Consider the following 14,476-nt stretch of genomic DNA (forward strand, 5'->3'; position numbering starts at 1 on the left):
ACTCTATTTCTTCAGCCAGCTGTGGGCAGCAGGCAGCTGAGGCAAGCTCGTGAAAAATGATGGTGAGCATATGGCAGGCAAATCAATACATGGAATGTTACAGAAAGTTTTTAAATCTGAAAGCCTGCTATTTATGCATGAGAAGTAGTAATTTTATAAATGGATTCTGAGTAACCTAAAAGTAGTCAGTATTACTTCAAACAGTGGGCAATTTTACTCCCTTCTTTTTGGTAAGGTTAGAATTAGATTTTCAAGTTCACTGATTCACAAAGTCATCCTGCAGGAATGGGCCCTCAGGAACTCAGCAGCACATCCGCTAAGTAAAAACCGTGCAGTTACTTTCAAGATTGAGCCTTGTCTTGGTCCACACGCACTATGTATCAATTCATTCTGATTTTCACTACGAATTGATTTCTACAACATGTCCAAATTAATTAGCTTTCTGCCAAGGAAGATCCATGGGATTTTAGACCTATAATTTCAGGTACAGTTTTTGCTCAGAGTTCACAGGAATCACAAGACTTGGGGGGCTTTCAGATTTTTTTTTCAGCTCTCTCCCACCCGCCCTCATTGTTGACTCCTTTCACACATATTTCTACATGAAAAAGCTGAATCCCAGAGAGTTTAAATTATTTGCTCAACATTGTGTGGCCATGGATATACAGGTTTCTCTATTTTTATTATTTCTCCCTACCTGTCTATTACTTAAAATTCTCTTATCGATTCAACCAGTTGTTTTGTTTTGTTGGTATTGCGAAGCCAGTAACTTCATATTCAACTTTTCCGTCACTATTTTCAACAGCAATCCTTAAAGAGAAGGAGGGAGTAGTTAACAACTAGTATTGGAAGGTAAAACTGGAGTTAGGCACAAAATGACTGTGTTGCGAAGAAATACGGTTTTATCTTAACAAATATAATTTTGAAGATGAAAGGGTATGTCAGAAAAGTATGAGTTTAGAACAAAATTTCACAAAGCCACATATTATTCATTGCTGTCTGAAATACTAAGACTGACTTCATCTAAAGACTAAAAGGAAAAATATAATTGATAAAATGATGGAAAAATACTCTAATGTGTCCATTTTTCCATGGATACTAGATTATTCTTGTCATGCTTTAGTCAGTTTTTTAGACTTTATTTTTTGTGAGTGTTAGATTTACAACAAAATTAAGAAAAAGGCATAGAGATTTCCCGTATTCTATCTCCACACATGCACAGGTTCCCTCATTTCACAACACTCATGAGAATGGTGTATTTTTTACAAAGGACGAAGCTACACTGACATACCATAATCATTCAAAATCCATGCTTTACATCATAGTTAACTCTTGTGTTGTACATTCCACTGGTTTGCACAAATATACAATGGCATATACCTGTCATTATAACGTCATCGAGACTATTTTTATTCCCCTAAAAGTTATGTACTTTCCCTATTCATTTCTCTTTCCTACCTAATACCTGACAACACTATGTAGATATTGTATGGATGTAAGTTTTCAGTTCCTTTGGGTAAATTTCAAGGAGTGTGGTTGCTGGATCATATGGAAGGGTGTTTAGTTTTGTAAAAAACCTCCAAACCGTCTTCCACAGTGGATGTACCATGTTGGATTCCCACCAGCAGCGACTGGAATTCTTGTTGCTTTATAGATCCTCACCAGCATTTGGTATTTCCAGTGTTCTGGATTTTGGCTATTCTAACAGGTGTGTTGCAGTATCTCATTGCTTTAATTTGCATTTCTCTGATGACCTACACTGTAGAGCATCATTTCATACACTCATTTGCCAAGTGAATTTTTTTGGTGACGTTGGTCTTTGGTCGATTTTTTAATCAGGATGTTTTCTTATTCCGTTTTAAGAGTTCTTTGTATATTTTGGATAAATCCTTTTATCAGATGAGTCATTTGCAAATATTTTCTCTTTGTGTCTTGTCCTTCTCGACAATGACTTCTGCAGAGCAGAAGCATTTAATTTTAATGAAGGTCTATTTACCAATTATTTCTTTCATAGACCATCTCTCGTGTTATATTTAAAAAAGTATCACCGTGCCCAAGGTCATCTAGGTTTTTTCTTATGTTACCTTCTAGACGTTTTATAATAATTTTGCCTTTTGCACTTAGATCTATGATCCATTTTGAATTATTTTTTTTTTTGTGGAGGGTATAGGGGCTGTGTCTAGGTTTTTTTTTTTTTTTTGCATATATTCATATGTTCCAGCACCATATGATGAAGAGACTGACCTTGCTCCAGTGTACTGCCTCTGCTCCTTTGACAAAGATTAGCTGACTATATTTATGAGACCTAGTTATTTTTTGCCCTTATATATTTGTGCCTAAAATAAATGTCTGCTTTACTGGGTTATCTAAAAACTGCATAGATCTCATTTTGTTTTTTGGGTTTTTTTTGGGTTCTTTTGCTTTTTGTTTTTGTTTTTTTGGCTTAGCCACGAGAAATCTGTTTTAGATCCCAAATCTGTCTTATTCCCTCAGGAATTTACCAAACGGAATTTCCCATACTTCCTGGCAACACTTCCAGTGGATTTATAATTATAATTAACTGCCTTTGCCAGACAATACAACAAAATAAGGCATGTTCAAAGATATTTGCTACTTCCACTAGATGTTTCTCGTATTACTTAGAGCAGATTTTATACTCCTTCCTGAAACATGTTATATCTTTGATATACAGATTCAGGTCTTTATTTCAGGAAGAGGCTATGTGCACCAGCTAAACTCTCCAAAGGTGAGGGTGGCTCATAGCAAAGCCTAAATCTCAGGGTATGCTTGCTATAATCTGGAGATGTCCGCCTTCACTACTCACTTTCTCCACTTCATTGACAGCTTCTCTTAGCCAGGAGACCAGGCAAGTAACATTCGGGCTGAAATGTTCCTCCAGCTACATGTCTGTGATTCTGTGGTAAAGAATCAGCTCTTAAGGGAACTTCCTCCATATCCTCAGTTGCCTGTCTGTGCTGTCCTCCCACCCATCCCCAACTGAGAGAATCAATGAAAGGATTCTTGAATGAGCCTTTTGGGATTGTATCCTAATCACTTTACAGGAATCTCTTTCAGGCCTCAGGTCTTAAATTCCTTTCCATTTTCTTTCTTTTTTCCTTTCTTTCCTTCCTTCCTCTCCCTCCCCCTCTTTCTTTTCTTCCCTCCCTCCCTTTCTACTTTCCTCTCTCCCTCTCTCCCCTCTCTTCCTTTCTTTTCTTTCCTTTTCTTTCTTTCTTTCTTTCTTTCTTTCTTTCTTTCTTTTTCTTTCTTTCTTTCTTTCTTTCTTTCTTTCTTTCTTTCTTTCTCCTATATACAGAAGTGTTTATTTCTTTTAATGGTGTTTCTGGTTGATTTAAAGGCAGGGGAGTGGAATAAAACTGCCTTTACTCCCTCATTTTTATTTACAAATCAATTACTGCAATGGACTGAATGTGTGTGTCCACCAAAATTCATATTTTAAAATCTTAACCCCTAATGTGATAGTATTAGGAGCTAATCAGGTCACAAGGTGGAGACCTCATGAATGAGATTAGTACTCTTAAAAAGGGACCCCAGAGTGCTCTCTCCTTTTCTGTGCCCATGTGAGGATTCAATGAAAAAGCCAGAGATCTACAACCCGGAATAGAGCTTTTACTAGATAGTGAATCTGTTGGTGCCTTGATCTTGGATTTCTTAGCCTTCAGGACAATGAAAAATAAATTTCTGTTGTTTATAAGTCACCTAGCCAATGCTACTTTGTTATAACAACCGTGACTGAGATAATCTACCTCACTTAGTAGTAACTACATATTCCATACATGGAAGCACCTTGATTTAACTAGTCCTTTTCCTGGTGGAATTTAGATTGTTTTGCTATGGTAAATCATGCTACAGTGAGAGTTGTACATCTATTTAGAAGAATATCATACAGAATCACTGACAAAGGTAGTGTCCTTTTTAAATTTTGATACATACTGCAAAAGTATTTTTCAAAAAGGTTGCACCAATTTTTGTCCCCACCAAGAATATGTCTAGTTTCCCCAATTCCTTAATGTTAAATATGATTATTAATAAAATATCAAGTCTCAGACTTCTATCCTTAAAAAGACTTGCTAGCAGGGTTGGCCCTTGGTAGGTATATGGAAACTTAACTGGTAAACAGTTCTTTACACTGCTAAAAAATTTTTTCTGTAAATGAGAAAATTGTGATAAATGACAAAGTTGTTCACTATGCTTACTTTGTTCATATAAACAATGTGCTTTATGGAGAACATTTGGCTTTCCTATATGCTAGGCAGAGGGTGCCTACATGATCCAATAAAAATTTGGGACACTGAGTCTCTAATAAACTTCCCTAGCAGATAATGCCTTACACAATTTTGCTGCAACTCTTTGCTGGAGGAATTAGTGTAGGCTGTTAATTTCCACAGGGAGAAGACTCTGGTAGCTCAACATTTCCAACAGAACTTTATAGAGTGTTTCCTACAGACTTCTCCCCATGCCCGTTTTTCTTTATGATTTTGGTTTGTATCCTTTCACTGTGATGAATCTCAGACATAAATTTAACTATATGCTGAATCTGTGAGTCCTTCTAGTGAATTACCAAAACAAGAGGCTGTCTTAGTGATCCCTGACATACTATGGAACATTTTATTTACTAATCTGAGAGGTGAAAATGGGATGTAATTTTTTTAATTTCTTAATGATGACTGAGGATTAGCATATTTTCTGTGCCCTGATCCTGTCCTTTGCTGATTTTAATTTTTAGAACAGTTACAGGTTCACAGCAAAATTGAGTGCAAAGTACTCTTAAGTACTCTTAAGTGCAAAGTAAAAATAAACCCTCTGCCCTCATACATGGATAGCCTCCCCCAATATCAACGTCACTCACTAGAATGGAACTTACATTAATACATCATAATCACTCAAAGTCCATAGTTTACACTGCAGTTAACCTTTGGTGTTCTACATTTTATGGGTTTGGGCAAAAGTATAATGGCATATATCTATCATACAGAATAGTTTCATTCCCCTAAAATTCCTTGTGCTCCCTCTGTTCATCTCTCCCTCTCACCTAACCCTGAAAACACAGCTGCTCTTTTCATGGTCTCCACAGTTTTGCCTTTTCCATAATGTCACATAGTTGGATTCACACAGAATATAGCCTTTTCTTTCACTTGGTAATTATGCATTTAGTTTCTTCCATGTCTCTTCATGGATGCATAGTTCCTTTCTTTTTAACACTGAATAATATTCCATTGTCTGAATGTGTTACAGCTTTTTATCCATTCATCTTCTCAAGGACATCTTGGTTGCCTTCATGTTTTGGCAACTGTGAATAAAGTTGTTATATAAACATCTCTCTGTAGATTTCTGTGTGGATATAAGTTTTCCGTTCCTTTGGGTAAATACCAATGAGCACAATTGCTAGATCATATGGTAAAGAGTATGTTTAGTGTTATAAGAAACTGGCAGGCTGTCTTGAAAAATGACTGTAACCATTTTGCATTCCTACCAGCAATGGTCACATTTTCACCAGCACCTGGTGTTGCCAGTGTTCTGGATTTTGGGCATTTTAATAAGTGTGGAGTCGTATTTCTGTGTTGTTTTAATGTGTATTTCCTTGATCTACTATGATATATCTTTTCATATGCTTCTTTTCCATTTGTGTATCTTCTTTGGTGAGGTGGGAAGGTCTATGGCCTATTTTTGAATAAGGTTATTTGTTTTCTTATTGTTGAGTTTTAAGAGTTCTTTGTATGTTCTTGATAACAGTCCTTTATCAGCAAAGCCTTCCAAAAACATTTTCTACCAGTCTGTAACTTGTCTTTTCAGTCTCTTAATTTTCAGCTCATTTTCAATTACGTTTTGACCCTTTTCTTAATGAATTCTTTAAGTATTAAGAAAATTAGTTCTTTGCCAAGTAAATGTTCAAATATATTTTCTCAGTTTGCTACCTGGGTTTTAACTTCATTAATATTTTCCTTGAGCAAAATTTTCTCTTTTTTAAAAATCTAATTGAATATTTCCTGCATGATCTCTGCATTCTGTCACCTAAAATATCCTCCTTTTCCTTTAAAATTTTTACCCTTTCTTCTAGCATTATAAAGAAAAATTTTTAAGTACTGGAAATACCTGGTCTTCGTTTTGGTATAATGAGTATCAAAGGCATATAATTATTCTTCTTTTTCTTTTTAATTCTTATTCATTTACATGGTTAAGCACCAGCCCCCCAAACAAAACAAACTAAATAATTTCTCACCAAAGGCAATGTTTTATAGGGTTTTGGAGATCTTCTTTCTAGACTCTTTTCTGTTTGATCTATTCATGCACTTACATAAATTTGTTGTTATTATTTTCATAGAATAAAATACATGTAACTATTTGGGGACATTAGTTTTTTCTCTCTACTTTTATTTTTTAAAAATTTTCTTGGTCTGTCTTGTAATGCTTATTTTTCCCTTATAAGTTTTAAAGTAAAAATGTGGGGACCATGGGTATATTTAGTAAGTGTTCTGGATAGGCACACATCTTTTTTATGTTTCCAAGTCTGGTGTTCTGTGTAGAACTTTTATAGTTAGGTTTATCCACAGATTTATTTCTGTCTTTTTAATTTTTTTAAGTGGAATATTTTAATCTTCTGTTTCCATCATGTTTAATAGTTATGTGTATTTAGGAAATAAGTTGATTGTTTTTATATTATTTTGTGTCAATCAACCCCCCCCCCCAAGAGTTACTTTATTTTTATATTTTTAATTGATTCTCTTGAGTTTTTCAGGGCATATTCATAATCTCTGGGGGGAAAAAAATCTTAATTTTTCCATCTGCTTTCCAATTTTTTTTTTTTTATATTTTTTTTCAACGTTTATTTATTTTTGGGACAGAGAGAGACAGAGCATGAACGGGGGAGGGGCAGAGAGAGAGGGAGACACAGAATCGGAAACAGGTTCCAGGCTCTGAGCCATCAGCCCAGAGCCTGACGCGGGGCTCGAACTCACGGACCGCGAGATTGCGACCTGGCTGAAGTCGGACGCCTAACCGACTGCGCCACCCAGGCGCCCCAATCTGCTTTCCAATTTTTACTTCTTTCTCTTTTCAACTACATTAACTAGTACTTACAGATCAACGTTAACTAAGACTGGAGTTAATGTGCTATCCTTTGTTGTTTTTTACTACAACAGAAATACTTCTAGTGTTTCAGAATTTGAGTATTATGCTGGCTGAGAGTCTGATATCTCTTTTTCTTTATTCTATACCAGTTCTTCCATAAGGATGTTATTTCAACCTCTTCTAGAAGAATTATTACCCATGTGCAATTTCAATCTATGGATTAAATTCAGGAATGTCTTCTATGATACCTTTGTGTTGTTTTTCCTGTTACATTTGGTGTTTGGTTTTTGTTTTTTCCTATTCTAATTCTTCTCGTGGTCCTACCTTCAGGAACACCAGAGTTTCATATAGGGATCTCCCTTGCTTGTTTCCATAACCATCATTTTTTAAAATTTACAGTTCAGTTATATGGTCTTAAACTGTTCTATCACTGCCTCTTCTTCACAAGATATTTTTCCATTTTTAGTTCTAATGTTAATTCTACTTCTTCTTGTTTTCCAATTCCCCTCCATTTGAGCTCTGCCAAATCATTCATTCAATTCATGAGTTAAGCTTATTCAATATTCTTAACTCTTCTTTCTGTTTTTGGTTTGGAAATATCATATTTCCTTTACTATTTTTAGTTTCTTGGAGAAATGTTTGCCCTTACTTTCGTATCAACTCTAGGCTTGGGGCAGTACTATACTTAAGCTTGGCTGAAACTCACTAACTAGTTCATAGGGAAGCTCCTTGTGTCCTGGTATGTGTGTAGTGATTTAGAATTCTTGTCCACTGGCCACCAACCGTTAGTCCATCAGTCCATCAAACTGGTAGTCCTTTCTTGGCAGTAATGGCATAGTGAGCTTCTTATTCAGTCTTGCCTATTATGCCATTCTGTTTTCAAACAAACTCAAAGATGTTCCAGCAGCCCTTTCTCTTAACTCAGACCATGCCATAGTGATGAGGTGTCATTAGCTTAGCCCTCACAAAGTTCAGGCTACTCAGAAATTTTGAGTGTTCACAGAAGTTGCAAAGACAGAACACCCTTCTAAGTGTCTTCCTTCAGTTAGTTAATTTTATCACATTCTCTAAATCTCTAAATCATTTGCGACTTGAGACTGTGACTGTTTCCTATTGTCATGAAAGAATAGACTTTCATTTGTATTTTTCATTCTTATTGATATCAGTCTGTTTGAAAGCAACAAGTAGGGCAGATCTATCATCTTCAACTTGCAAGTTCTGGCAGTAATTCTGCTACAATTAAGCAGAATTGTTGGCATTGACCATTTACTCTTAATTTCATTAGCTTCACTGATGTGGTGGAAAGTTTGAGCAAAACATAGGTCAAAATACCTGATTTTTGTCCCTTCTTCCCTGAGACTTTAACTTTCTTAATCATATATATTTATTCATATATATTCTTATATATAATTCTTAAATGCAAGAGACATTAATAACCAATTTAATGTAAAGCTTAATCTATGGCCTAATAAGTTATAACATATAGGTAATTGCCATTTTGTTGTTAGATAGGCTATTTCTAATAGAATCTAAGCATCTGACAAATGATCTACTGATTTTTAAATGTGTTTGCTTATTTCAAACAACTAAATGGGAATATTAGGCTCTATGCAATGGTAGGTACTTTCCTAATTATACTTTTAATTGACTGGTCAACATTAAATTAAATGTCTACAGCACGTTAACTCAGTGACAGCAGGAGACACCTCAAGTTGCCTTGGAGGCTCATTTAATTACTTAGTGCGGGCCAAGTAACTAACATAACTATAATACTTCAGGAAAAGAGATCAGGAAATCACTAGGATAAGAATAGTCAGAAAAGAATAAAACAGGGATTGAACTGGATATAGAATCAGAAGTGAACACATATACAGACACATACATGTAAGGAGTTGTAGGAACCTGGAGGATCAAGGCAAGATGTCAAGCAACCATTAACGAGACCAAGACCGACCAAGACAGGACCAATACCACGAGATGAAGAAAAGAAAGATTACTGGTGTGGCTGAGAGAAAATACAACTGTCTAAGTACAAACAGGGGAAGGACTGGACATATCCTAAAAATGGTGACCAAAGGAACGCTATAGAGAAACTACTGTCTAGATAAGTCAAGTGTTCATTTGTTTACTCATTTATTTAAACTATACCCTGCACTAAAAAGGCTTTAAAACCAGCTTTCAAAATCCACAGATAGCAAAATCACTAGGTAGCAATGAAGGAAGGAAAATAATGGGGGAGAGAAAAAGACGAAGCCAGCGGGTTATGGTAGTAAGCAACGTGCCTGCCGCACAGTCCTATTCATGTTCCCAGGAGCCAAAGCAAACAGGCACATGTGATCTGGTATAAGATTTCCAGGGCCACGAGGAAAGCCACTGAGCTGCTCGCCAGCAGCACATGGGTTGAGACTTCTGTGAAATTTATCTTATGTGTTTTTAATCAAGAGAACAGACTGTGTGATGGAGGAGATGACACTTTCAATGTCATTTCTACAATAAATATGATATAAAATTCTGACTGATGCTACCATAATTTCACTCCGTTTAGTCCAAGTCATAACTGCATAAATAGTTCAGAAAAAGCAATTATGCAAATGATCCAGATAAGACACTCCCAGATGGTCTGGCTTATCCAAGAGCAAAATTTAGAATATCCAGAGAACATCATATCCTTTAGATAATCCTCAATGAATAATCCTCAATGAATATTTTCACAACAAGTAAATCACACATGAGAAAGTCCTTCATAATACAGTCATTATTTACCCAGAGATAATTTGACAAATAATTTCTGTCTAGAACATGCAGCCAATTAATTACACGTTTTCTAAACTACTCATGATTAAATACCATCTACTTAATTTTTTCTGGTCCTTCCTTTTTTTCCCCCCCTCTGGGGAGATTTATTCCATTTTATAAAATGTGAAAGAGAATTATTCTTAGGTATAGCTCCCTGGGTTGCTATTTAGATTTTGTTTATAGGGTAATTCTAAAAATGCTATGAACTTGGAGAGATTACAAGTATGCTTTTCTCTCACTAAAGTAAGTATATGAATTCAAAATCCCAAAACTCCAGCTACTGGGTAAGTTTCTTGTTCCCCCATTGGAGGTGGAAACAGTTCTACTGACTTAGAGAAGTAGTGTCCTCTCACGGAGACTAACTGATGCTATGGCTTTTGGACAGCGAAGTTTCAATTCACTCTAGTAGTACAGGGCCTAAACATGAGTAAAACAGAAATAATGTCAGGAAACCCACAAAAGCTCAAATGCCTTAAGTAGAAAATCTTATGCTTGAGCGTAGCTCATTCTAGGTTGTATACATATGAATCTCAGGACTTAGTACAGCAGAGTCTTAAGTACTTTCTAGCCCATGGCTTGGACAGTGAGACACACACACAGTTAACGGTTATAAAATGTTACCTCAAATTGGCAGCCTTCCCCGTCTTGTTAGTACACGTAACCTCTCTGGTCTGATATCCAATCTGGATATCCCAATATTTGTTCTCTTGTCGGTTCTGTCTGTTCCTGTTTCTTTTCTTCTTAATAAGTTCACGGGCTTCTGGATCCTTCACTCCTTTTCCTCGGTCCTTTTCCCGTTCTTTATTCTTCCCACGTCTCCTTGCCTGTCTTACTTGTCTGGAGTGAGGCATTGAGCACGAGCTCCAGGGCCCCACATGCAAGCTGTACATGGTCTCTTCATCCTCACATGGGCTGGACTGGCACACCTGAAACTCTGTCAAGTTCGGGCAGCCGGAGCCTCCAAACTGGGGTGGTGCTACCACATGCCGTGTCCGGTGCTGGAGCCCACTGCCACACGTCTTGGAGCATTCTGACCAGGCAGAAAACTCAGACACGATGCAGTCTTGCTGGCAGGGGATGAGACAGGCCTGTTCCAGGAGAGGTTTGGGCTCAAAGTACTCACAAATGATATCCTCTGCTGGAATGTCTTTCTCTTTCTGGATGCATGTTATCTCTCTCACCTGAATGCCTTCCTCCCCCTTAACGCACTCAAGGGGTTTCTCCAGGCTTTTGGAAATCACAGGCTGACAGTGATTCCAGGGTCCCAGCCTCCAGTCATACAACTCCTTGTGCCAGTCACACACTTTGAAACAGTTTTGCTGATTACTGGGTCTCTCGGCCTGTTTACAGTTTGTGTGTAACGTTGTCCAGCCTTCCACATGAGCACACCACACAGCCCGGGTTTGAATGCCTCCTGGGCCACATTCATCTCCCATGCATCGGCCCCACGGACCTGAAAATGATACAAGAGTTAACAGTGCCACTGGAAGAAAACTGTAAATTATTTCACTTTCCGGAAAGACATGTCAAGATCTAGTACGTTAAGTCTCCCTGAAGTGTTATAAAGTAGGTCTCTGCACATGACTGCTGGAAGGTAATGATCTGCACTCAGTAGTTTTGCAAAGGGAGAAGTATGTCACAGAGTCTATATACGGTAACTTCTGGGACACGTTCATTTCAGGTCCTTTTGGGATTATTAGGATTGCTTTTCTTCATTTCCTTAATTTTAGGTGGAGGACCCTTGCTCATAAAGGACATCAGGAATTAGTCACAGTGCAAACATTACTCCTCGTCTTGTAACTATCAAATCCATGTCAGTAACAGGCAAGGAAGGTGGCCCCTTGTGAACAACTTCAGCTCCTATAGGCTTCTCTTTTCCAGAGCAGTTAAGGATTTTGTAGAACGTATTCTCCTCTTTCTCATTTTCTAATTCTGCACATACTGTGACTACAAGAGTCTAGCGGGTATATATGCGTGTACTGACAGAAGTGTTAACTTTCTGGTAACCAAAGCTGGGAAGTGACAAATTTTCATTTAAGCACATACTGCCTTTAAATTTACTCCCCTCCAAATTAATTTTTTCTCATCTCCCCAGTGAAGGATAAAGATGGGCAGGAGAATTAAAATTTAACTAAAGAACTCTTATGATTTTCTGTATGTTAAAGGGTTTTTGGGAGTTTTAATCAATTTATTTGTTTCCTAAATAGAAACTATTGGGGATTATATAGCTGTTTTATGGAACACTTAAGTCAGTGGCTTTAGAATGAAGTGTGAGCTTTTTAGCTTAGAATCCTTCTTAGCATAAACTGAAACCTTCTTATTTGCACATTTTTTTAATTACAAAAGGAATTCCAGTGTTTTGAGAGACGTCTCAATTTGTGAAATTGAGAATTATTTTGGAATCTTAAAGAAACAAAATGATCATATATAATTGCATGATTTTCAAAATATGGTCCATGGAATTTGAGGGATTATTTGGCATAGCCTAGAGTCATCTTCAACAGGTGGTATCAGAAGGTGAGGACCAGCATAAAGGATTGGGCTCTAGGGTCCCCAGCCAAACTCCACTGCCCTTCTGCATCATTGTTGTTCAATAAGAAAAGCTCCGTTATTATTATTTATTTATACATATGCTGATATTATGCATAAGATTTTGTCAGACATGAGACTTCTGCTGGAAAGTGAAAACCATGAAACGAAGCCAACAGATTCACTCCACTGATGAGAAAAACAGGTGACAAGAAGGGGAAGTGATTTTCCAAGTTCACATCTTGAATGAATAAAAAAAAAATATGCTGGATTTCAGATTCTTGTCCTGACTTATAGTTTTATGATTTAGCCTAGATCTCAGCGCTTGAGACTTAGATATTCCTATGCAAAATAACTAATCTAGAAAGAATGCAATAAGAAGAATGTGTTCATTATGTGTAAACATTTAATTTTGTTTAACTAGGAACATGTTTACAATTTGATGATGCCAACTTCATTACAAATGGAATAACGGAGTTGTAAACAGGACAATATTTTCAGTCAATATCCTTTCTAATCATTATTACATGAAACTATGAAATGGATATTTGGCATATCCATTTCAGTACTTTATGAAGTTCACATGTAGAGTTATAAGGGACTTAAAACACATTTAGGGAAATAGTCTTCCCAGAGTGATGTCAAAACTTTATGAGCTAAGAAAGTCAGTGAGTTTGCTACAACTGTCATCATGCAATATCTGATGATATCTTAATTTTATTTTTAATTCGTCAAAGGGAATTATACATTCATGTGTCTTGATGCTCTGAGAAATTTTCTAAATATACAGTTTGGAAATCTAAACCTAGATGCTTTTCAAAGGAACACAGGGATATGTAAAAAAATTTTAGATTTAATTCCATACATCTGTGGCATTTTTTCCTGTTTCCTACTGTGCTTAAACAAAACAATAATCTCTATTCCCACTCTAAACAAAGAATATAAAGGTATATTTATGTTGGACCATCAAGTTAGGAGCAAACCATATATACACATATAAATTTCAAAGTGTAAGTGTCTTGAAATAACCCAGAGTCTAAACCCCAGAGGCAATTAAGCAAAATTCCTTGATATTTTATTGTTTTCCAATCTTTGATGTTAATTATGAGATTAGACTAATGAATCAGATTAGGACTATTAAGAAGCTAGTCTCTTTTTAAAGTTTAAATTTAAATTCCACTTAGGTATACAGTGTAATATTAGTTTCAGGTGTGCAATTTAGTGATTCAATACTTACAACACTCAGCCATCATCACAAGTGGCACTCCTTAATCCTAATCACCTATGTAATCCATCGCCACATCCTCCCCCCAACATTCCTTCTGGTAACTATTAGTTTGTTCTCTATAGTTAAGAGTGTGTTTCTTGGTTTGCCTTTATCTCTCTTTTCCCTGTGCTTGTTTGTTTCTTAAATTTCACATATGAATGAAATCACATAGTATTTCTCTTTTTCCTACTGAGTTGCTTCACTTAGTATAATACTCTTTAGCTCCATCCACGTCATTGCAAATGGCAAGATTTTATTCTTTTATATGGCTAATATTCTATTATGTGTGTGTGTGTCACATCTTCCTTATTCACTCATCTTCCTCATTCATCCATTCATTCATCATTCATTCATTCATTCATGAGACATTTGGGCTCTTTCCATAATTTGGCTATTATAGATAATGCTGCTATAAACATAGGGAAGTATGTATCCCTCTGAATTAGTATTTTTGTATTCTTTGGGTAAATACTTAGTAGTACAACTGCTGGATCATAGAGTAGTTCTATTTTTAACTTTCTGAGAAACTTTCATACTCTTTTCCAAAGTAGTTGCACAGTTTGCATTCCCAACAGCAGTGCAAAAGGGTTCTCCCTTTCCCCACATCCTTGAAGTATGGTTAGAGAGAACATACCTCAACATAATAAAGGCCATATATTTTTTTTTAATTTTTTTTCAACGTTTATTTATTTTTGGGACAGAGAGAGACAGAGCATGAATGGGGGAGGGGCAGAGAGAGAGGGAGACACAGAATCAGAAACAGGCTCCAGGCTCTGAGCCATCAGCCCAGAGCCTGAC

The 14,476-nt window shown here is 36.5% G+C and overlaps 1 protein-coding gene across 2 annotated transcripts in view; it reads right to left on the reverse strand.

Moving 5' to 3' along the window:
* The window catches only part of LOC121026776 (thrombospondin type-1 domain-containing protein 7A-like), a 55,602-nt gene extending 42,542 nt beyond the window's left edge, over window positions 1–13,060 (reverse strand). The window contains exons 1-2 of one of the 2 annotated variants that reach the window (XM_040469552.1): window positions 13,035–13,060; window positions 10,504–11,336 (exon numbers count right to left, since the gene is read on the reverse strand). In XM_040469552.1, coding sequence (XP_040325486.1) covers window positions 10,504–11,318 — 815 coding nt within the window. In that variant the 5' untranslated portion in view covers window positions 11,319–11,336; window positions 13,035–13,060. Of the gene's footprint in view, window positions 1–10,503; window positions 11,338–13,034 lie in introns of those variants that run through there. The other variant, XM_040469551.1, reaches the window with a different exon arrangement.
* Window positions 13,061–14,476: the final 1,416 nt, after the last annotated feature.

This window comes from Herpailurus yagouaroundi, unplaced genomic scaffold, assembly GCF_014898765.1.
Source record: "Herpailurus yagouaroundi ecotype Mexico unplaced genomic scaffold, PumYag 162451, whole genome shotgun sequence".
Lineage (NCBI taxonomy): Eukaryota > Metazoa > Chordata > Mammalia > Carnivora > Felidae > Herpailurus > Herpailurus yagouaroundi.